The following is a 24,755-nucleotide window of genomic DNA, read 5'->3' on the forward strand; positions in this document are numbered from 1 at the left end:
TACCTGCAGAGTGAACATGCGTACCGTGCTACCTGCAGAGTGTGAACAGGCGTACCGTGCTACCTGCAGAGTATGAACAGGCGTACTGTGCTACCTGCAGAGTATGAACATACGTACCGTGCTACCTGCAGAGTGTGAACATGCGTACCGTGCTACCTGCAGAGTGTCAACATGCGTACCGTGCTACCTGCAGAGTATGAACATGCGTACCGTGCTACCTGCAGTGTCAACATGCGTACAGTGCTACCTGCAGAGTATGAACATGCGTACCGTGATACCTGCAGAGTGTGAACAGGCGTACCGTGCTACCTGCAGAGTGTGAACAGGCGTACCGTGCTACCTGCAGAGTATGAACAGGCGTACCGTGCTACTTGCAGAGTGTGAACAGGCGTACCGTGCTATCTGCAGAGTGAACATGCGTACCGTGCTACCTGCAGAGTATGAACATGCGTACCGTGCTACCTGCAGAGTGTGAGCAGGCCTACCGTGCTACCTGCAGAGTGTGAACATGCGTACCGTACTACCTGCAGAGTGTGAACATGCGTACCGTACTACCTGCAGAGTGTGAACAGGCGTACCGTGCTACCTGCAGAGTGTGAACATGTGTACCGTGCTACCTGCAGAGTGTGAACATGTGTACCGTGCTACCTGCAGAGTGTGAACATGTGTACCGTGCTACCTGCAGAGTGTGAACAGGCGTACCGTGCTACCTGCAGAGTGTGAACAGGCGTACCGTGCTACCTGCAGAGTGTGAACATGCGTACCGTGCTACCTGCAGAGTGGGAGCAGGCCTACCGTGCTACCTGGCCACTGTTTGACGATTGATCTGAATGCTTTGCGCTTGGCAGTGTGCACGCATTCGCCATCCGACCTAGTCAAGCAGTTGTGAATATTTTATTACCGCTAGTAGATCAAATCAACATTGTACAGGATGCGCGTTACATAATTGTACGAGTCTAACACGTTGCGCCACATGGGCAGATTTCGCATTATGGAGAACTCTCTCCTGTTCCACCACCTCGTATATCTCAACGCCTAAAACATCTCTCGGTCTCTGATCCCCCGCGCCAGCGTGGCGAGATGTTAACTCCCTCGCCTGGTTTGCAGGATGTCATGGGTTCGATCCCGATCCTGACCGCCTGTATATTTGTAGTTTGCGTGTCTCTCTCCTCCATGGTCGCATGGATTTTTCTCCTGGTCACCTCCGGGTTTTCCCTCCACATCTAGAAACACGCGTTAAGAGTATTTGCCTGCAATGCATTTCCACACGATAAGCCACTTCATTGAGCTTTCATTTGTGGCCAGTTCGCTTCTGAAAACGGGCCATACTGTATAGCTCAGTGGGCCATATCTGGTCAAATAAAAAACATAGTAAAAATAGTCACGGGTAACCTTGTCCGTCTTTTGTAGTATTGGTTTGCTTACTTTTTTTACGTTCATACGTTCATATTCCGTTATTTATCACCTGTAGTGGAGCAGTCGTGCACTGGTTAGCGCATTGCGCTATGAACCTGCCAACCTGTGTTCGATTCCTGGCTACGGCTGACATTAGTAGCGGGTCATGTCTGGACCGCTCCTGCACATCCGCCTCCACCACCAAGCCACCCTTACCAGCGTGTTGAAATATGGTCAAACAAACCCCCCTGAGTGACACGGCATGGGGAGGCCTTCATCCAGCAGTGGATCGAGAAATGATGATGGTGGTGGTGATTTATTATGTTTCTTGCATTGCCTTCATTAATAAATAAAAAGTTACGTGGCCAGTGGGAAATACAAAGCGATAGTCTTTAAGCACAGCAGAGAGGAAGGGGTGCGGTTGTGTTAATTTTGTTGACACAGCACTAATTGTATGAGAAGGGGGCGAGAGGTGATAATGGTACGGTTTGGCGGTCTTGGGTGGACATGCTGTCAGTCTCACTAAATAAACGTCTCGTTAATCTTCCGAGTGACGGTAATCATGATCCATTTTCTCCATAGCGGCTTGACAGCGTGTAGATATGGAGCGTGCCCGGGTTGCGTGCGTGCTCGCCGCTTCTTTCTGACACTGAGCCATTCGCATCATTTTTGCAAAGTAACGCAGGGAAGGGGGGGGGGGCGAGATGGACAAGACGGCTTGTGCTCGCATCCTCATGCGCAATTTTGGCTCTGGACTGGCACAGTGCCTGGGCACACGCGGGCAGCGGCGGGGTTGCGTGCGACGCCGGTCGAGAGGATGAGATGGCGAGACGTGCGAGTGTCATGTTGTGGGAGGCGCTCTCCGCCCCCTACCGCAGCTGGCAAACGGCGCACGGAGTTTCCCCCCGGAGAGAGGTATTGTACACGTGTGTGCATGTTGCAGCACGTTTTGTTTATCCACTGCTGGATGAAGTTTTACTCGCACCGCGTGGGTTGTTGGGGGTAGTTTAACCGTACTTTACCACACCGGTCGTTGTGCGTTGGTGAAGAGCGGACGGCATAGACGTGGGGGTATAGTACAGTACAACACATTTGGCAGCATTGACCTCTACAGCCCACAGCATGAGAAGGATGTTGTTATGTGTACTATACCCCCACGTTGATATCTGTTCTTTCGGTAAAGTTACGTAGAAAAATAATCGTAGATCACGACGTTTCGATTGCCACACTAGCGATCGTCCTCAGGTGGGATAGAGAAACAGGCTGCTGAAACAAGTCCTTATATAACGAGATCCGTTGTTATCTGTTAATTATCGCATGGAAGTTGATAAACGGAGTAATTAAATTGCTACGACATCAGGGATCTGACAAGAATGTTAATCTAACTAAGTTGAATATGGCACTTCCTTTCTCCAGACATTAGTCCCCCTCAGACCAGTCGACAGACATTTTGACCTCCTGTTCCTCTCATCAAGTGAAATATAGATGTTGTTTGATTCAACTCCAGTATAAATATTGTATATATTGATCACTTTTAATTTAAGCTGATACTGGCACATTATTCCAAATTGGAAAACTGCACGTCACGGAGATTTATTGTATTTGTAGAAATACGGTCACGGTATATGCTATCCTGCGATCGTGAGAGGTGGTGGCGGCTGGGGATGCCTTCATCTAGCAGTAGGGTATCGCTAGATTGGCTGATGATGATTATTAAAAGTCACCCGTGACTGCCGGTTATTGCCCCTTACCTGGCTACATAGAACTCGTGAATGAAGATGTAAACTTTCTACTTCAGTAAAGGCTGAGGAATAATCTTACAAACGTATTCGCCAACCTGAGTTCTTTGGCTAGGGAATTTTACATATCGGGATTTTTCATGAAGCTACTTTTACAATCTTTTTATTTTGCTGAGGCTCATCGTCAGAATGTCACGGGTTCAAATCCCAGACAGGCATAAACCCGGCCTCCATCCTACCAGGCTTAATAAAGTGAGTGTCGCTATGACTATCACTGACTAGCATAAGTATTCGCTTTTATCAAAGGGCGAAAGTGGTCGTTTGTAAGGCTAGTCAGGCTCCCGTCATTGGAGCGTGGAATTCCCAAATCCATGCTAGTGCTTCCAGGTGAGCCAAATGCCACCGGCACTGCTCAATGGTTGTAGCTCTTGCCAGAAAATACATCATAAGTATTTCATAATTGGTATATGATGTTTGTGAATTTCCCTGTCAGGTAGTTATTGGCACTCATCGTATGATATAAATATATTTTAATGCCGGGTTTTTTGTGCAACTGATGCAAACTCCGCACAATAAAAGGCGGTCGGGCAGGACTAACATAAGTACTCTCTTTTATCAAAGGGCAAAAGTGGTCGTTGGTAAGGCTACTCAGGCTCCCGTCATTGGAGTGTGGAATTTCCAAATCCATGCTAGTGCTGCCAGGTGAGCCAAGTGCCACCGGCACTGCTCTGGTTGTAGCTCTTGCCATAAAATACATCATAAGTATTTCATAATTGGTATATGATGTTTGTGAATGTTCTTGTCAGGTAGTTATTGGCACACATCGTGGGATATAAATAGATTTTAATACCTTTTTTTTGTGCAACTGATACAAACTCCGCACAATAAAAGGCGGGCGGGCGGGCGGGCGAGCGGGCTGGGGAGCGAGCATGAAAAGTGTGCAGCCATGAAAAGGCATTTCCAAGAAAATGACCTCAATAAATACTTTATTGTGACGTACAAAAGTAACTGCAGGAAACCCTCTGCAAGTTTTCACTGAATTGCAGCAACTGCGTAAAGTCCCACAGTGCTACTTGCAGTCACGCTTCTGCTTCTGCACTGCGATGAGGAACGTGAGGTTGAATTTCAATTTACTGTCATTTACTTTAGCAGGTGGAAGGTGCTTGTTTGTAAAGGACACCCAAATGGTTGCAAGATATCAGCTGTAAAGTTTATATTATAGAATGCATTTTGACCAAATTGGGCTTTGGTCGCCTCTAACGTGTGACGTTGACCACGCGTAATTGTACTGCCACAACCATTATTACCGTGATTTACTTTGAGTGGTTGTGGGCCCTTTGACACAATACGTCTTGGCGAACTTAATCTGAAATGATATACAGTATGCCAATGCAAGACCTACGTAAATGGTATAACTACTTGTGTAAATGCATTGACCATTGTATAATCTCTTGTGTCTTTTATTTTGTCATTTACCGTTATCTGTCATTAGCGACAGTGGGACAAAACGATTATCCACTATGGTGCAAATTAGTTCAATTTCAGTCCTCCACATATCTATATACATACATTATACACACATTCCTGTGTGTATATATATTATGTACATGGCAGTGGGGTGCAGAGTAGTGCGGTAGCACACCATCAGTGGAAGGTGCTATCTGGGCTTCACCTAGTTGGACTCGGCCTTGAATAAGTACGTGGTGGTGTTTGTGTTCATCAGACTCAAAACATGTATTTTCTCTGCTGCTCCTCGCAGCAGAGACATTTTTCAGTGGCATCCGCGCTTCCTTCTCAGATTTTTGCCGAATGTGGCCACGCGTTACAAATCTTGATTTCATTGATTGATCAGTCCTCGGGACACGAAAGCACCCCGTGTACCATGCCATCCTTAATAGGTGCTCGCTTAGAGCACTCGATCCTTCAGTCTATAATGCTATATGATGAGGGCCCTTAGGTATTTGTGACAGTGTCCTCTCTACTTCAAAGTACTGTATTCAGGTTGGTCCACATGTTGTTGGTCACCTGGACCCTTGCAGGAGCTTATCCTAGCAGGTCTGCGGCACATGCCGGAGTATTTGCCTCGAGGGTGATTGGGTACGTTTCTACCGAGTGTTTGAACAGAAAACCGGTAGGAAGCCGGGGTGGGCGTGTGCGTTGGCTGCCAGGAAAGGCGAAAGAAAAAGAGGAGATTGAATCAGCGCTCGTTCACTTGCTATACAATGCAGTATTATTTTGGAAGCATAGGGTACACATGGTGTAATATGGGTGTAGCTACGGCGCTCAAAATAAAATAACTAGACTGGCAATAATGCAGATTAAGATAAGATTAAGAGGTAAAGATTTCAATTTGTCGTAACCGCAAAGCGTTTTTAGGTTGAGGCTCTGCAGCCCATCTGAGGTCCGTTGATGGAATACTTTTAAGGTGCAAGTGACAATATCAACGTCAGCCGAGTATAAGTAAAGGGAATTCCTTCGCATCCAGGTCGCCCTCCCGTCCGTCATTCAAATCACAGTGTGCATTAAAAGCCATTGTTTTATGATTCCCACCCCCCCCAAAAAAAATGAAAAAAAATAAACCCAACTCTAATCATCCAATTTCTGCCCACTGCTGGTTGAAGACCTCTCCCTGTCCCACTTTGGTCATCTGCCGAGCGTGGATTTCTCTTTTCTCTCCACGGGCACCGTCAAACCCGTTGTAGTCCTCCACCGGTCGGCATGCTTTCCAGCCACTTGTATACACACTGTACAAATACAACTCCCAAGCAGGAGACAGGTGAGATGTCAGCAGTCATCGCCGTTGCGAATGCCAAGAAGCCGCGTGTCACTTGGCCATGGTTTTAGCCGGGAGATCCTCAATCAGTCGGTCGGTGTGACTTTAAGTGAAATAAGGAGAGGGCCCTCAGAGGCCGCAGGGGGACGTGGGGGATTTTCTCACAGTTATCCCGAGGGAATTCCCAGCCTGGACACTTGCTCAGGAAGTGGCTGTTTGCTTTTGTGGCGCTGTAATTGTGGAAGATATACAGTTTGCTGATCTATGGAGAGACTGTAGAAGGTCATGGTAACGATGTAAACACACCTTAATTGATCAAAAAGTGTAAGTAATTGAGAGCAATTTACAAATTAATAAATCTGCATTTTAATACTCGATAGTTATTGCTCTCTAGTTCTAATAATATTTGAAGATTAAAGTGTATGTGTAAATAGATTTTTTAAAATGTAGCTATAGATATGATAACTACGACTTATATTTTGATGAGCAAAATAACAATAACTGCCGTTAACCACTGTCGCAGTGAGGTTGTAATGTACGGTAATTGTAAATTAAAACGACAATAAATCAAACTCTCAAAACGCTGCCCGTTTCCAAGCGGATGAAGACCGTTTGTTGTCGGTGTGTCATCGTGGAGTTGTGCAATCGGAGGCTCGCGCCGAACGTCGGCGTCTCGCTTTGAGACGATGGACCCCGTGCCGCAACGGCACCACGGGGTGCGGAGAGAGGGCTTGCACCGGTGCTTTAGGGTGGTCTCTAGACAAAGCTGCTGCCCCAGTGTTTGAGTAGCGAGACAGGTACTGCCAAATTAGTTTACGACCCTGCAATGTTCTACTGTCTTAAGTACAGTTAATGGCCCCTTTGTGTTGGTGCGAATCGTCCAGTGACCCCCCCCCGCCGCCGCCGCCAAAGTAACTTGGAGACCTGGTGCCTGCTTTCCTGTGACTCGTTGAGCCCCGCAGACTCCCACCGCAGGAATGGACACTTGTGCACGCGAGCTGCTGGGAGCAATTTTTTTGTCGTGGCGATGATCCAGCAATAAATCTTCTAAAGCTTCATTAAGAAGAGCGAATGAATGAAACCTTTTGTCCGTGACCAGGTGAGAGGCTGCAGAGACAGCGAGCGTCTCTCTCATAAGACGGGACCTGGCGTGACGAACAGGGTTCACGGCAGGGTGCAAAATGCAACAAGGGCAGGATTGTGCAAAATTCAGAGAAACAAAGAGTTTGGCTTCCCTCTAGGGAATCGAATAACAATAACAGACGTTTAAATAGAAATAATACCTTTAAAATGTGTACACAAATAAATAAATAAAAGCTCAGGACCCGGTTCTGAGTCATTTCTGGTTTTTATTAATTGTGTTGCGGCGTTAGCATTGTACGTACGTGGCGCATTCAGCCGAAGGAAGTTATTTTAGCCGTTTGTCGCTGCCGATTTTTGTTCATGGCTCAAGCAGCTTGGCTTATGTCCATCCAGAAGCGGAGCTCACCGGCAAGAACGTTGCTCTACAGCTAGCGTTACGAGCCTCTGGCACGCCCGGAAAATTGACGAATTGTTTCGGCGGGGGAAGAGCGAGAGAGCGGTGCCATTTCCTGCGATGCCATTGATCCAAATTTCAGCACTGCCCGCCCCGTGCGACTCCACGAGACCACTCACCAGCTGCTTGCTTACCGCTCTGATGAGTCGGCATCGATCAGTAAACACGCTCGCCGTGCCCACTGTAAGAGGACGGTGGAAGGGAGAATTAAATTGGAGGTGAGGACGGCGGTGCCAGTGCCGTACGCGACGCCATGGAAACCGCCCGACATGGGCTGCCTGGACTCGCTGCGCACCGCTCCGCTTTACGGCACGGCCGGCACCACTCGCGGACGCCACTCCCCCCGCGTGCTGTCGTTACGAGCCTGGGGGGAGCCCGGGGGGAGCTGGGGGGGGAGCCTCGCTCTTTTATTGCACGGCAGCCCTTGGGAATTTCCGTGGACGTTTCGACTTTCGAATTCAAGATGAAATTTTAAAAAATGTAGAGACTTGCCACGTGGCAGGTAGCCTGCGAGGTGGCGTTGGTGTAACCCCGAGGCCTCCTAGTTTATTTGAATTTGCAGGGTTTTTTTTTAATTCCCGTGTAGCTGGCAGGGCGCACTCGTCGTGCGTGAGCTCGACTCGCCGCCTACACCATGGGGAGTGACGCCGCTCCAGGTGCCGCCGCAGCATTGAAGATCGATGCGACGTCGTGGAAAAAAAAAGCTGACGCGGATTTTGACAGCCCTGCCTTCATCGGCACTCGCCCCACATTCCGCCTGTGACCGGAACATGCTGTGTAATTGGACACAGCGCTGCAGAACGGAGCCATGTGAAAGTTGGGTTTCCTGGCTAATTATCGAATAAAAAACAAACAACAACAGCAACAACAATCACAGCAGCGTAGCGGCCTGCAGCACGGGTAGTACGCACGCACGTTTTCACTCTGCATTTCCCACTCCCCCACTCATCTCCCTCGCAAATGAGGCAAATTGGCACTCGCCAATTGTTTTCAATGAAAGAAAACGATATTTTCAGTTGTGTATGCTATACAGTGCATACAAACTCAATGTGCCCTTGCACGAGAGAGCTTAGGATAATGCCCATCTCCACTGGCAGTCGAGAGTCACGCAGAAAATTCCACATTCCCACGACGTGAGGCAGTCTATAGCATAACTGCTGTTGGCTTCCCGCAAAGTGGTGCCACTCAGTTTGTTCGTGAACCTAATAATTGCATACGCACGCACATATGGTACGTTACTCCTGGTTTTCACATGTTTTAAATCAACATGGCACACTTACTCCTTATGTATACCAGAATGCAACATTGAACAAAAAAACATCGTTGCTAATTAACAAAATCAATAACGTGGAGAGCAGCAGCGTTCTTCTCGCGGCGTGCTTCGTGCACACACTCACCTCGCTGTTTTCTTTACTCTCAAAGCAAGGGAGATAAAGTGGCGAGGCCACACTGAAGCCTTTGACGCGATGTTTTTTTTATCCGAGTCCCGCGTCCCGGCACTCGGAGTAATTCTAACGCCAACCAAGTAAACGATAGGGTGCGGCGGTAGAAGTCGTCGATGAAGAGGCAGGCGGCGGTCGTCACTTTCCCTTGATGCGCCCGTGACCTTGAGGGGCAGTTTGGATGGATGGCGGGTGGGTTCCACAATTCTGATGAATTATTTTCACGCCAGTCGTGTCAAGCTCACTGCCGTGCAACGCTCCGAGCGATCCCTCTTTTGCTCAGAGGTTGCTGCCACGCTTCGAACATCACGTCGCGGCGTGCCCGTCACTTGTAAACTGCGTCTGCGCGTTGCTGGCTGCCGAGGTCAAAGACGTCTGTCTGCGCATCTCGCCGCCTGGATTGTCCAATGCAATTGTTACCGAGCGGCACAAAAATGCACGCCGATTTGTTGCCGTTTAAGCTTCGCCACACGGGCACAGGCCGAGCATCTCGAGCGGTTATATATTCTTATCCCCAGCACCGTTCCCGTCGCGATCATTGCACGCGGTAAATAAGGGGACCCCCTTCCGAGGCCGCCTTAAAAACACCCTTTGCCGTCTTCTCTCGTACATACCCCCCCCGCACCCCCCCGCGCCCCCCGCGCCCCCCGCGCCGTGGCCCTGACTGTCGGCCTTCGTGTGTTGCTGCGTTTTATTGCGCCCATTGCCGGTTGACCTCTCGGCAGCTTCGAGTGCGCGTGGGTCACCGTCAAGAGGGTCACAAAGTCCTGACGGGTCGTAAAGTCGGAGGAAGTCTCTCGACATCAAACGGGAGTGCAGTTCGGCGGTCATGACCGCCGTGCTGCGCATGGAGATGTCGGCGCATTTGTTCCTGCGCCTTTGACATCAGTCCCCAGAAACACCTCCAAGCTCTGGGTCAGGTGACTCATCCACAAGTGATGGGAGCCGCACAGTACGACACATTTAATGAGCGGAAGAGCCAACGAAATGTATAATCGGACTCGGAATCAGAAGCCTTGTTTATTCCTGGATGAATCCGATGAGCTACGAAGCTCTTTGTTTACAGATGTCCAGTGGAGGTGGGTCAGCAACTTACAATTTGCTTTAACTTATTCCTCCCACTTCTCACTGAAAAAAGGTCACGTTATATATATAGACGTTTTTGCATCACGTCGAATGACAATTTTTGATATATATCATGACGCTTCAAACTCCTCTCATACGTAGCAAAAATTTTGCGATGATAAAAATCCCAAAGGCAGAATCTGTGGCCAGGAATAAAGTTGTGCGACGACGGTGCCGCTCTGCGAGAGTCGCGCAGCGAGCGAGAGGAATTTGTGCCCCACGGTGAATACCGAGGCAGGAAAGGGCTCGACAGTAAGAGCAGCAGCAGCAGCGCCCACATTGCACGTCATGGGCCCTTCTCATGTCAAGTTGCCGAGATTCCCCTCCCCCCTTCCCATTAAATCTTCAGCCTCAGTCTCGTTTGATACCTGACACGTATTGGAGTAACTAATTGTAAATTTCACAAAATAGTTCCGGTAAAATAAACAAAAATTCCTTGTGGCACTCCTGCCCGGTAAACCTGTTCCGTGGCTTTCAGCGGCGATTGCCACAGGCAGCGAGGGCGGCGCCGGCTTCGGAGCGCCGGGCTGCTGCCACCACCACCGCCGCCGTCTCCACCCAACGTGGCCGGCTGCCACCACCATCTCCTCCAGCGAAGGCAGAAGAAGCAGCGTGTGCTTCCGCCGTCGCCGTTGACGGGGAGTCCGGGCGCGGCGCCAGCAGCCCCCGTGACGGTGCCGATCCTCGCGGCCTACGTGAGCAGCCGGCGTCCCCGGCTGCTCGCGCTGCTCCGTGAGCCCACCGCGCTAGTAGCCGTAATTCTCCGAACGTGTCGCTTGCGAGCAACCCGCGCCCGATCGAGACTCGGACAAATCGTCCTCCGCATTCGTTTTTTCCTGGGTGGCGCGCCGACTATGAGTGATGAACGCGACGACAAGTGCGGCGGCGCACGCTTGCTGGTGGTGCGGCCACTCGCTTTCCCACCGCGTGCGCTCGTGTGACCCCTCTGTCACGCCGCGCCCTCCCAATCCCTCGGTTGTGCGCCGTGTCCTTTTACAGCTCAGTCTGGTGTCTGCTTTGTTGGCCAAACTACAATGCGACTGTTGCTGTTAAAGCAGCCGGCTGTTTATGGGGCGCAAAAGCTGCGTTCTCTGAAAAGTACAAACGCGGTTTAACAATTTAATTACTAGCACGTTTGCAATGCATTCCTTGGCCTGGCGGTTGTTGCGTCTTACTCACTGACCTTGCAATTCTGTTGTCATTCCACAGTCCCAGAAATCCTGGATTGAACAAAATTTCAGCAGGAGAGAATGCTGTTACATCATCCCCAGCTCCAAAGATCCGCACAGGTAAGGGTTTACCGTGTAAGCCCAGATCCCTTCAAACTTTGCAAACACCGATTGTGTCGGCTGTCTGGCTGAAATACTGTTATTCATATTGTTGTAATTGTGCGATCCATCGCAAGCCAGGTCTGTGGAAAGCAGACACTTTGGCTGATGATTTGGCTGTTTGTTTTCAGCACTCATCTATCAATGCTCGGCTGTGGAGTCTTATTTAAAACACTGCAAGGTTTTAAGTTTGATCAGCATGGCATTGTTTCAAAATGACATCACGGCACAGCAGCAGTTCTGCGATTAATAATTTAAAGGCTTGGGAGCCGCGTTGTCGGCTGGGGGAAGCCGTGCGTTGAAGTGCGGCTCGTTAGAATCACCCGGTTTGTCATCACATGATTGCGACCCTCCCAGGGTGGCTCGCGCACCCACGTTGTCACACATGCTCTCACGCACGTACGCACACACGCTCGACACGTTCTCACGCACACTCGCTCTCATGCTCGCTCGCTCTCACGCACGCTCGCACGTTCTCACGCACGCTCGCACGTTCTCACGCATGCTCTCACGCACGCACGCTCTCACGCACGCACGCTCTCACGCACGTTCTCACGTACACTTTCACGCACGCTCTCACACTCGCTCACAGATTTGGAACGACAGCTGCTGTAGTTTTGTTCAACGTGGGGCTCCGCATCACATTAACATTATTTGTTCACACGAGCGTGATGGTACGGAAGAAACGCCCACTCGTCGACGGCACGCTGATTCAACGTGTATTGCTTTTGTTTTGATTAAATCAAACATCTGCTCGGAACCGTCGATCGTCTTCTTTAAAACATGTACAATTTAGTCCATGTTGCCAAAGGGCATCTGTTCGGAACAAACTCCCACTCATCTAGGGTGCAGCGTGTCATACACTGCGTGCGTTCTGAGCAAGAGTGTGTTTATTCACACAGTTGCGCTATTGTAAAAGCAGCTTTTGGGCACAGTTCAAATATTTGCTGCTCGTGCGCGATACATCCTTGAGGGTTATCATTTAAAATATATATATATGTGGCCCTCTCCCTGCATTGTGGATTGAGCATTCAATTTCTATTAAATTCCCTTTGACTCAAAAGTTTTCTGACAGCATTCGATTGCAGATTAACCTGCGTTCTAATTTTGATTGTCTGTAAAGTATCACGTGACTTGAGGTTTGTCGTTTCACAGATGTCTTCCAGGATGTCAGATTTGTCAGCAGCTTATCAGGTAAGACTTTATCTTGTTTATGTCAATACCAAGCTATTTAATAAGAAGTCATGAATTGTCAAAAGTGCTGTCCCCATTTTTAAGCAAGCATTAGGGGTGCTACAATTCATTCCTCAGCCATTGACAGGTTCCTAGTTTTTCCATGTTATTACCACTCTTGACTGCCCACAAAGTGGTGCTACCAAATTTATTGACCTTGGAGAGATGATGATGATGATGGCTTGTGTCAACCTGCTCACCAGCATTTGAAATCCCCGACCTTCTGAATGTGGGTCAGGTACTCTGCCACCTAGCCCAGTATTAACCGTGAATAATAACAGTAGTCATATTAGATCAACTATCCTGACACCAAAGTTCACAAATGTATGCATGTATGTTGCACTTCTTTCGCACTGTACATAACCAACCGTGCTAATCAGAGGAAGGATTGAATTAGAATTGGGAGTGAATTGAAGACGAAGTGCCTGTTGTTTTTGGCAGTGTGATGACGTTCATTCGGCAGTGATTCCTGGGTAGCGTATTATTATTATTATTAACTCGGTGTGTGCATTTGCACTGCAGCGATCCTTGTTGCCGGCCAGCAGAACGGCCAAAAAACATCCGTAATGCGAGCGTTTAGACGCGCGCGCGTGCACACACTTTCCCCGGGGAGGGCTCACGTTTCACACGGGCATTGTGATCCACAGCGGACTTGGTCATGGTCTCGCTACACGGGAGCCCCTCTGATACAGATCGCTCGTCCCGTTAGGGAGCCTCCACTTGGTGTCTCCTGAAGAGTGTCGGCCAATTCCACCGAATCGCAATAACCTAAACAAAACCAAGGAATCATTATACAACACGTACGTTTTATTTCGTATGTTCAGCTGTCTCCTTGTACAAGATACGTCGGGTCTGATTTATATGATTGATGGAGCAGAGATTTGTTGTAAAAATTGGTTAAAGGACTGCTACTTTCTAATCGTTTGGCCCCTTTTTCCACTGAAAGTCAGTGGAAAAGTGGTTTCCACGAAAACATTATTGGGCTCTGACCTGGCTTGGAGTAACAACACACGTTTAGTTGGTTTCTATGTTTATTTAGTTAATCTATTGCTCACGTAGTTACTCTAATTGTAACAGCTATGAGTGTATTAATTAATCCGTCACCTTTAATGTTCAATTGTGTAAACTCTTCAGGACTCTTTGGCAATTATTGACAGAGTCTCTCTCTTCTTGACTGAAATCTGTGAAGCAATCGGTACGTAAATAAAGAAATCAATTATCTATTGACGAACGCCACTGAACGCCACTGATCCATCGCCACGCATCAGTCGAGGCTATGGGGATGGGTGTCGTTGTGCTTGCCGGTGCTGTAGGTGAGGAGCGGGAGTGCCGTGGATAGCACACTGCGCTACGAATATCTGAACAGGTCCTCAGGCATCCCCTAGGTCGACTCGGCATCAAATGAATGCCATGGTGCTGGCCACCCACGCCCCCCTCGTGTGCCCTGCCGGCCTTAATAGGTGCTCGTGAACAGCATTTTCTCCAGCAGTCTGTTGAAGGCTATATGAGTGGCCTTTGTGGTGGTGGTGGTGGTTGCACAGGTGCTGCTGTGGGAGGCTGGTGGGCCAGCACGAAGGCCCGGCGCCAGGCCTCTCGCCGGCGTCGTCGCGAGCGGGGCTCACCATGGGCGTGGGCGAGTCCGGCGCCGACCCGCAGGGCAGCTGGAACGTGGAGCGGCACACGCGCTGCTCCCCCACGGACGCGTACGGCATCATCGAGTTTCAGGGCGGAGCGCACACCTACCGCTCCAAGGTCAGGGGCCCCGCGGCTGGTGGCGGACAACCTCCTGCACTTTCCTTCGTCTCCGCCATCACCTCCTCTTCCTTTAGCTCCTCTTTCTCCACCCCCTGCACCTTCTCCACTTTCTTCTACCTAGATCTAAGCGATAGGGGTGTGGCCTGTTCCGTGAACTCTCCCGTCGCCGCGTTTTTGACACACGGCCTCAGATACACTGGTTACACCATCGCAGTGTAGAATGATAAATGTGAGAAATGTTCTCATGCATTGTTATTGAATTGATACTGTCGATATATATAATAATTTCTTTTTGAGTCGTGACTTGTACTGAATGTGGCTGCAAAGGTGATTGGGTTCACAGCTATTTTCTTGCTCAAGGATGATGACTGCAGAAAGAAATATTGGCAAATAACGAACTGGTAATGTCTTAAAATATATTTTCATGCCGGCATCCTGGATCTCCAGACGCTGAAGTAATTTAAAATGGGATCCTGTTACCGTATTTCATAAACCCTCAGCCACCTTGCCCTCCTGTGCTCTGCTGCCACCGTAGAATTCCACTCGGCGCGGAAAATGTGCTTTCTATAATACAAGCGACATGCGGGGCCACCTGCCACGCGATGTAGGTGGTTGCTTCACTGAGTTTCGGCATAATTTCCTGTTACCCGCGGGTGCCGGGAGTGTTTATCGTACCGAACCTCGGTGCGCGCGGGTGGGCCATCGACGTGCCGCCTTTAACGCCGCTGGCTGTTGCCGCGTGGACGCGAAACCCGCTTCCCGCCGCAGCCAGGAGCCCTAAAGAGCTTTAATTTCACTAAGCAACGGCTCCCGCCGCATTCCTCTCTGGCGCTCTGTGGATTTTGGTCTGGACGATTGCATGCACTTTAAACCCGGGTAGAATCGCCCTCTGTTACACTGCGTCATTTACCATTCACTTGTTCTGTGAGCATCGCAGTGCCAGAGGCTTACAGTGATGTATACAACCACTGTGAACGCACCACACCGTTTCCACGACAATGCAATAGTGCTCGTTCCGTAGGCATATACGTGTGCGTGGCTAGGCAAATAGGTAGGTAAACAGCTAGTTATGCAGGTAGGTTGATGGACAAGTGAGCGGTTATACTTTGTTTAATCCACGTGAGAGCTCATTGAGGCAACATGTCTCTCCTGCAGGAAAGGTTTGGCAAAAACACCGATGAACAGATGGATTTAAATTACGGCATGTAATGTTTGCGGCAGTTGAGCAATTGTAGCGAAAAAACTGTAGATAATACAATAACACATTGTAAATGAACAAACAAATTGCAATTGCCAAGCGTTTAAACATTTTAAAATATAATAATATTAATTAATGTTCACATCCCCTCACCGTTGGCGCAACTCTGCATGTGCCGCGGTGGTGGCCCAGGGCACGGTGACCGGCAGTGTTGGGGCGGTTCTGCCTGAGACCACAGCTGTGGTTGCTATGGTACGCAGGGCACTGGATTTTGTTGTGGCCGCTGCGTTTGGCTTGGATGTGATCTATGTCGTTGTGGCCCGTCGCCGTAGACGCTGCTTTGTGTGGTCTGCTGCATCGTGCAGTGAGGTGGTGGTGGCTAGACGACACTAAATCATGGATTCTCTTTGTGGAGCTTTGAGCGTTACCCCTCATATTCCTCAATCCTATGGTGTCCTGCCATGTAGCAAATATTAATTCGTGGAATTGGCAAAACCTTCTAATGCAGGACCATCCTGAAATAAGTTTTAATCCTCGGTGAAGCTTTCTAGGATTATAAAAAGAGCATTGTTGTAGTCTGATTATAATTATTGTTGTTATTTTTGTATTATACATAGTTGTCGTTGCAGCATTGCACACCGATGTGTTTTTTTAGTGGTGTGGCTACTTCGTTTGCTACCTACGCTACAGCGGCAGGGCACACGAGACACAGCGCGCTGTGCCATGCGCTGTGCCGTGCGCTGTGCCGTGCGCTGTTGTTGTGCCGGAGGTGTAAAGCTCGGCGTTGCGACTGGGAGCGGTTGCAGCGGCTCGTGCCAGGTGGACAGCCGGAGGACGCAGACGCGGTTGTACATTAAGCCGCGGTCGATGGAACGCGGCAAAGTTCAACATTGCTGCGGGCGTGGCGAGGTTCCCACGCACTGGGCGTTTCAATTGGTGTGCAGTTGTTCAATTAGTCACATTTATTGTGATACCGTGTTACCAGAAATAATAAAATGTTAAGTGTAAATATAGTTACCACTCATACCGTGGAAGTTGGATACATTATGGCAATATTATTAACCTCATCAATATGTGCTTGTTGTGTGCATATATTGATCCCTGCCACAGCAATGTGGAATTTTCTCCACTAACCAGTGAGTCGCTCTGCTCACTTTCCCGAGTGTGAGGGTGGTGGTGGTGGTGGTGGCGGGGGTTGAGCACCGTAAGTGAATATACGCGCACTGTAAATGTAATCTGGTAACCTTATTTATATATTTACCCGTTTAGGTATGCGCTTATAATTCCAGGCACCCTCGAATTAGCTGCTTAAGTCATCCGCACAACAGCCGGCTGCCGTGCGGCAGCAGCCTCGTAGCCGCGAGCCGCGTTTCCAGCCACGCTCGCCAACGTGCGCCGGAGACGCTCGCGGGGACCTTTGGTGCCCGCGGGGGCGACAGTGCGGGTGCCGAGTTGGTTGCCACAGAGCCCCTTCCCCCACGTCATTGGGTGTAGCGTCGGCGACGCACGACTCTTGGCATTCTTGTTCATTTGTTCGCCGTAGTTACTTCGACTCGTTGTAAACTCTGTGTGCCCTAAAGCACGTCGCAGGTTCATGCAAATAGTCATGCAAATGTGGGTTTTGGAGGATGCACATTTAGACCTGTGCTGTATCAGAAAGATGATGAAGATGATTGTGATGATCCAGTGCTTTGGTGGTATTGGTGGATTACATAAGCATTGTTACGTGGGAGACAAATCCAACCAGCTGGGCTTCGAGGTGACAGTCTTTTGGCAGTAGATTAAGTAGGCTGCGAGCTCACCTTTCATTTTAAGTTTCTCGCACAAACAAATGTCTTAGATACATTGAATTGGCCAAATATTGCAATCGTGACCCAACTGATAAGTCCTGAGACGTTGTGAGAATCTCCAGGACAAATGAGGAACGTTATTATAATTTGATTCATGTTATCTTTCAGCCCCTTTTCATCTTCAGTTCCCTCGTTTTTTCTGCTCAAATGCACTGCTGGCGTGGGGCGGCACATTTTGGGCACACTAACGCAGACACTGTTCCTGCTCGCAGCCAGCATCGGTGGCGAGCGGCATCTTTTACAGTCCAGGGCCTCCCCCTTCACCAACCCGCATTGAACAGCATGTCCAAGTATAGTCAAACAACCCACGTGACTGACTCGGCATGGTCAAGCCTGTGTCCAGCAGTGGATTGACAGAGGGCTCATTATTATTCTTACTATAAGCGCATTCTAATGGATAAAAAAAAGGGTTTCAGGAAGGCTTCATGAGAGAAACTCCTCCTGCTTCCCGCATGCCCTCTGATGGCAAGCGCGTGCACAACAGGCTGGCTGCTGGCCATAGGAATGAAAAAGCACTTAAACGCGACATCTCTTCTGTTATTGTATCCTGGCGTGGATCATCTGAGCTTCTGTCCCAGCGAGCACGCACGCACGTGACGTCTTCCGCTCCGGGCTGCCGGCGGCAACGAGCGACTGCAGAGACGGTCGGCTCGTGTTGCGCAAGCGAGCGAGCGTCGTGCCCTTCTCGTCGAAGGAGTCGCAAGTGTGACCCGTAACGCCGCGTCCACCCCTCCCGTGTCGCCCTCGCCCGTGCCGCAGTACGCGCGCGTCTCCTACGACAGCCGGCCCGACCTGTTGCTGCAGCTCATGGTGAAGGAGTGGCAGATGGAGCTGCCCCGGCTGCTCATCTCAGTCCACGGAGGCCTGCAGAACTTCGAGCTGCACCCCAAACTCAAGCAGGTCTTCAGCAAAGGCCTCATCAAAGCCGCCCTCACCACCGGCGCCTGGATCTTCACCGGAGGGGTGAATACCGGTGAGGAGTCGCACGCCGCGGTGACTCCGTGAAGGAGGCGCCGCCGCCGCCGCCGCCGCCACGAGAGCCGAGCTCTTCTGGATGGAAACAAATTATCTGTTGATGGAACAAAAAAGTTACATTTGTGAATTCTAAATTGTTTGTGTACAAAAAAAAACCTCGCCGTATTCGTCGTAAACACCGACTTGGAGCATAAAAATACATAATCATAATGGGCTGACGTTTCGAACAATGCCCCTTCAGAGCCGACTCCTCCTCTGCCCTGCAGGACGTGGTGATTTGTTCCACTTGTGCACCACTGCCAGCGAGGTTTCTGCCAGTCAGCATGTTATCAGCATTTCTGCTGTCATTTCCGAGAACGTTATCCTTTCAAACATCTTGCTTGCGTTATGGGGCATGGTTAATGACTATCGTGAAGAAATAAAAAAGTAGGATGCAAGCTTGTCAACAGGCAAGACTGTGAACAGCGTGAGGTGATGCTCCTTTGATGAAGGACCGCAGTGCTTGGATGTCGTGATTGGTCCAATTCGAGCCTTCGCTTGATCACCTCGAGGGCAGACGTGGGGGCTCCGTGGGGGCTCCGTGGGGGCTCTGTGGGGGCTCCGTGGGGGCTCCGTGGGGGCTCCGTGGGGGCTCCGTGGCTGGTACCGCTGGTCAGGAGCAGCCGCTCAGGAGGTCGGACCTGCGCGTTGTGTCACAAGGGCCTCTGTGTTCATGCTGCACAAGACGTTTTTGTTACATTAGGCCCCTGAAACTTACTTATAAGGTGAGGTGGAAGAGTCAAAAGTTAGTGTTTCCCTACTCAAGCAAACATCTGGGTTACTACTTATCTCAGCTGATGACCTTCAGCTAGCGGTGAAATTACACATTCCAATGGCAGCTACCCACGCGTGCTCTTTGTCATGCAGTGGACATGAAAGATTTTACGAGATTATACTGGCCATTGTTTTAACCCAAAGCGCAAATTTGAGTGTTTCCAATAAAATACGTTAAATTATTAGCAGACCCTTTTGTAAGCAGGAGATACCCGAGTATCTCCTGCAAAACAAAGAATTAATCTCACTGAACTCTCACCTACTTAGATAAAGAATATCAATTAGAATTTAACAAAAAAACTATTAAATAATTCCGCACTCTCGGATATCACTTGGAGGAAGCACGCGACGATCGTTAAAAATAAAAACAAAACAGCGACGAAGGCGATAATCTCCACGAGCAGGTCACGGTGGAGTGCCAGTGCCAGCCTGCTCGCCGCGTGCCTCTCATTCTGGCGGAGGTGACGGTAACACGTGCCGTTCCCAGCGCCTCCCCCGCACCCGCGGTGGAAACTTGTAGCCGTGCCGGATAGCGTGAATGCCAAGATATGGGCGTTGCGAGGACGGCTCGGCACGTGCAATCGTGCGCGAGTCGGCGGGCCGCGAAGCTCGCGCGTGTCCCCTCTTCGTTGGCCGCTGGAGAACGATGATGAAGTGGAGGGCTGCCCCCGTCGCGCGCGTGCCCCCTGACCGTTACGAGGTCACGACGTGCAGGCCGCGTCATTCGGCCGCCCTTTGCACGCCACCCCCTCGAAGCCGCCCCGCGGTGGAGTGTGCTCGTCGCACTGTAAGTTGGCCAATGATGTGCCGATCGTCGGGGGGTTCCGCTCCGTTTTATGTACTTATCTCCGGGCACGCGCAGTTCATTTCGACACGGGAAGAGCCTTCCTGTTTATTTACCCTGTGCGATTACAAGCGTTTTTGCTACAAATTGCACGCAGACATATTCCCCAAACCATCGTATCCTGTTATTGCTTGGCGGGGGATGTGGTGGGCACACTGCCAGCTCCATGTGCAGACCTCAAGCCCAGGGTTCAGGACAAATCGCGCTCTACATTTCTGCATAATTTATGTACCCAGAGATACATTTCTGCCTGGCTCGGCTTGCGTTTGATTCAAAATAACAACGCTCTTTACACCAAACTTATTTTCCTCACCCTCCCTGCTGGTGCCCAGGTCGTGTACGCCGTGCGGCTCTGAGCAGGCAGTTGTCCCAGCAATAGTATGAGTCATAATAATAATTCATGCATGCAGAAACAAATCTGGAAGTGCTTTGAGAAATGAATATACCGCAGGAATGTTGATGTACCGGTTCCTTCCGTCTCCTCATTCTGCGTGGAGGCTTGGATCTCTGCAGCCTGAGCCGATTGTCACCGATTCCTATTCAGTCAGGCTCATGTCCTTTAGGCTTGCAATTCAATACACACTCTGGAATTTCAAGCTTTCCAAAATACACTTTGGCTATTGTACTGGTCACTTTAACGCCCCTCAAGGCTGTCCTTGGAGACCTCCCGTGAGCATCTTTTTCTGTATCTGCCGTGTGTCCAGAATGTTCGGCTGAAGGCTCGCGAGGAAGAGTCATTACAGGGAGTAAGAAACAAGTGCTGCCTGCTATGGCTACGGATAGTAAATACACCATAATTGCAGCATGGCAATTGCCAGCAGCCATCTGGCCAGTCACGCGTGTTCTTACCAAAGTTCGCTGCCCGCTGCTGCCGCGTGGATGTTAAGGCATCGTGTTTTCCATTGCTCACAAGACCCCATTGTCATTCTCCACTTGACAGTTTTGAGAACTTTTCACAACCATTTCCGATAATTTGGGGTTAAAAACGTTTAAGTTTTTTTACATCCATTTCTGCATAAACTCAGCTGCTTGATGAGCTGCAGTGATAGTGGGGCTGGTAATGGAGGGTCTGTTTGTACGTGTGTACGTTTATTGATATGGGGAGTGGTGGTCCAGTGATTCACGCACTACAATACAAGTCCGGCATCTAGAGTTTGTTTCCCCGTCTTGGCTAACATCACTGGCAAGTGGTATCCTGGTCCTCCCCGATACCAACTCGGCCTTAAATGTGTACCTGGTGCAGTGTGTGAACATCAGCGCCTGCCTGGGAGACAAACGTGGCAGCGTGTGGTGCTGGCCACACTGCCCCCTCATGCACCATGCCGGCCTCTGTAGGCGTTCGCTCGCGGTTACTTTGTGTGTGTGTCGGAGGTGTTGTAGCCATGCCGGCCTCCGCCCTGTATAGTGGTTCACTAACGGCACCCTCCGCCCCCCCACCCACCCCCCGCTAATCTGAAGTCTAAACAGGGGACGTTTGTATTTACTTTGGATTTGTGGCACAGGTGTGGTGAACCACGTCGGTAATGCGCTGAAGGAGCACGCCTCGCGCTCCAGCCACAAGATCTGCACCATTGGCATCGCGCCCTGGGGGGTCATCGAGAACCGGGGCGACCTCGTCGGACAGGACGTGAGTTTGCGCACGTGCGCCTTTTTTCGTCCAGGTGGAATACTCTCACAATTTTGAATGTGCACACGGACAGACGGCCGCCCGTGAACTCATGGCCCGTTTGTGTGTATGAAGTCACCCTCATCACAGACAAAGTGCTTGCCAGAAATGAACCACAATACCTCGCTGATCTCGTCAAGGATCGTAAACCATCACGCGCACTCCGGTCATCCTCACAGCGGCTCTTAGCTTGCCATCGAACAAAAACGGTCACTGCATTGCGCGCCTTCAAATGTGTTTCTGCGGCCGTCTGGAACGCTCTTCCTTCCGATATAAGGAAGCCACTGGATCGATCCACTTAACAATCTAGATTGAAAACTAATTTCTTTAGAACTGCTGTTTGTGTTTGGTTTGTTGTCCTTCCCCCGCACCTCTGATTAGCATGGTTGGCTACGTATGGTGCGAAAAAAGTTCAACATACATACGTACAGCATTTTGAGTCATGTGTGATGTGCAAGATAATGCCTGTGTAGTGAGTCCAACTGAGTCGCAGACGTTGTCTTGGGAGCAACACGTTTTATTAAACTCTTTGCACAACACACTCCAGGCTATTAACACAACATACTCCAGGCTATTAACACAACACACTCCAGGCTATTAACACAACACACTCCAGGTTATTAACACAACACACTCCAGGTTATTAACACAACACACTCCAGGCTATTAACACAACATACTCTCGGGTGGTGACCACCCAACTAACAATTATTTACAGCCCCTTGTTAATCCACTGCCAGATGCAGGCTTCCCCCACACCGTGAGAGACATAGGGGGTTGTCTGGCCATGCTCCACCACACCGGTCAGTGTTGGTTGGTGAGATATCACTCGCCGCTGAGGTCAGCCGTGTCCATGAATTATACTTGCGCACGGTGGTTTATGGCGCTGTGCGGGAAGCACTTCGCCACCGCCCCATGCCACATTCTTACTTGAACGTTAATTGCACAATTATAGCAGCGCGTCACAGCAGCCGAGCCTTTGTTGCACTTGATAAGCCGTACGTGCTCATACGTGCAGAGCCTCGTGCGTGGCTCTATGGCAAATTGGGCCACGTCTCTCGCACGTAACGCCTCATGATGATGACGTGATGTTACGTAACGTGGCCAATTAGAAGGATGCCTGGAAGCGCGGGCGACCCGACGGTGCGGTGCCCTGCGGGGTGACGAGAATCCCGGGCATCGGCAGTCGCTGGGGTGGGGGTGGGGGGCAGGCCCCCGCCGCCCGGCCTCTCCGCGTGCGGTCGCGGCCAACCTTTGCGCATGTGTGCGTGTCCGTCGCCGCGCAGGTGGTGTCGCCGTACCAGACGCTGTCGAACCCCCTGAGCAAGCTGAACCTGCTCAACAGCCTGCACTCGCACTTCATCCTGGTGGACGATGGCACGGTGGGGAAGTACGGCGCCGAGGCGCAGCTGCGGCGCGAGCTGGAGAAGCACATTGCCCTGCAGAAGATCCACACACGTGAGCGCCGGGCAACGGGGTGGTTAACTCGGCAGCGGTCGTCCGCCTAGCCGGGCGGCGCTGTGGTCAGGGTGTATCGCTTGCGGATAGCGAGGTCAGAGGTGAACTCGGCCAATCATCATGGAAACTTGGGGTGTCAGTGTGTAGGGGTCAACTCAGCTGTTCGTTATTGCTGAAGAATCGACTAAATGAGCGGAACAACTTTGTGATCCTGTGAAATACTGGTCCCATACCAAAGAAATGTGGAATTGTCCACCTTTTGCCCAGAACAATTATTGGTGATAACCATTGCCCAACGCTCATATGAGCGTGTGGACGCTTTGACTTTTTAAAGTCGTTCATCAGGAATCGTTTGAGAGTTAACGACATGGGGATGAAAACAGTGAGTGCTTCCCATGTGTGATCGCCTACTCCTGTAGGCCACACGCATACTGACGATGATGCCCCATTTCTGCGGTGTGTGTCTGTGTGTTTCTAGCGGTAGTGTAGCGGTTAACTTGCTGCGCTACAAACCCGGCGACCCGAGTTCGATTCCCCCTCACGGCCGACACCAGTGACGATTATTTGAATCGGTCCTGGGCCTCCCCTAGATCGACTCGGCCTCAAATGAGTACCTTGTATGGTGTGTAAAAATCATCGCCACTGTGGAGACAAAGGCAGTCGGGCGTTGTGCTGGCCACCCACCCTGTCGTGTACCGTACCGGCCTTCATAGACACTCACTAACAGCACTTTCCACACCGTCGCGTGCCGTGCAGGCATGGGCCAGGGTGTGCCGGTCGTGGGCCTGGTGGCCGAGGGCGGCCCCAACGTGATCGTAACGGTGCTGGAGTATCTGCTGGAGGAGCCGCCCGTGCCGGTGGTGGTTTGCGAAGGCACGGGCCGTGCGGCCGACATCCTCGCCTTCCTACACAAGAACACCGATGACACCGGGTGGGCCCACACTCACCGCTAAATGTTTCGTGCCTCATGGGTTTTTTTTACACTGCAAATGCACGTGGTAGTGCGTGGGGGGGCGTGTGCCGGTAGTGTCCAGCACTTTGAAGGCGGCTTTGCTGATTACGCAAGGCACGGGTAGATCATCCCGTGTGGTTAGATCCAAAACCCGCCGTGTTTACGAGATTCCCAGGATGTGGCAGTCCAGCAAGTAGTTTCATGATCTTACCTGTGGGGGTCTTTGTCCCTCATAAGCGTAGCTTTCCTCCGGGTATTTAAATTTCCTCCCATTGTCATGCAAAACAGTCCTCAAAAATTCGATGGGCAAACATCCCCATTCAGTCCACCCTGGATGATTAATTGGCGATAATATTTCACTGTAAGCATTGAAGTGTCTTTTTTACCCTTAAGTCTTATGGTCACTACATGTGGTTCTCCTGCTGGCTGGCCAGTCGTGCGGGTGTTCACGTGCAGGCTGCTGCTGCTGTGTGTTCGCCCGCCCCGTGAACGATCGAACGACAGGGAGCTGTGCGACGGGCTGCACGACGAGATTGTGGGCACCATCAAGAAGACGTTCAACTTCAGCCACGGCCAGGCCATGCACCTGCTACAGACGCTGCTCGAGTGCATGCGGCGCAAGGAGCTGGTGGGGACTCGCGCGCGTGTTCGCACACACACACACACGTGTAC

At 50.6% G+C, this 24,755-nt stretch overlaps 1 protein-coding gene across 4 annotated transcripts in view; it reads left to right on the forward strand.

The window, feature by feature from the left end:
- LOC116940949 (transient receptor potential cation channel subfamily M member 7-like) overlaps positions 1 to 24,755 on the forward strand; it is a 63,203-nt gene that overhangs the window by 4,759 nt on the left and 33,689 nt on the right. For all 4 annotated transcript variants that reach the window (XR_012941947.1, XM_032951374.2, XM_032951394.2 and 1 more), the window contains 8 exons: positions 11,221 to 11,300; positions 12,495 to 12,533; positions 14,114 to 14,324; positions 18,135 to 18,348; positions 21,510 to 21,634; positions 22,960 to 23,131; positions 23,888 to 24,062; positions 24,588 to 24,711. Coding sequence is in view for 3 of the 4 variants with exons in the window: in XM_032951374.2 (XP_032807265.1) it covers positions 11,221 to 11,300; positions 12,495 to 12,533; positions 14,114 to 14,324; positions 18,135 to 18,348; positions 21,510 to 21,634; positions 22,960 to 23,131; positions 23,888 to 24,062; positions 24,588 to 24,711 (1,140 nt within the window). In the remaining variant the exon portion in view is untranslated. The remainder of the gene's footprint in view (positions 1 to 11,220; positions 11,301 to 12,494; positions 12,534 to 14,113; positions 14,325 to 18,134; positions 18,349 to 21,509; positions 21,635 to 22,959; positions 23,132 to 23,887; positions 24,063 to 24,587; positions 24,712 to 24,755) is intronic.

The sequence above is a fragment of the Petromyzon marinus genome, chromosome 1 (assembly GCF_048934315.1).
Source record: "Petromyzon marinus isolate PM22_M1 ecotype Great Lakes invasive population chromosome 1, UKy_Petmar_22M1.pri1.0, whole genome shotgun sequence".
In the NCBI taxonomy this organism is placed as follows: domain Eukaryota; kingdom Metazoa; phylum Chordata; class Hyperoartia; order Petromyzontiformes; family Petromyzontidae; genus Petromyzon; species Petromyzon marinus.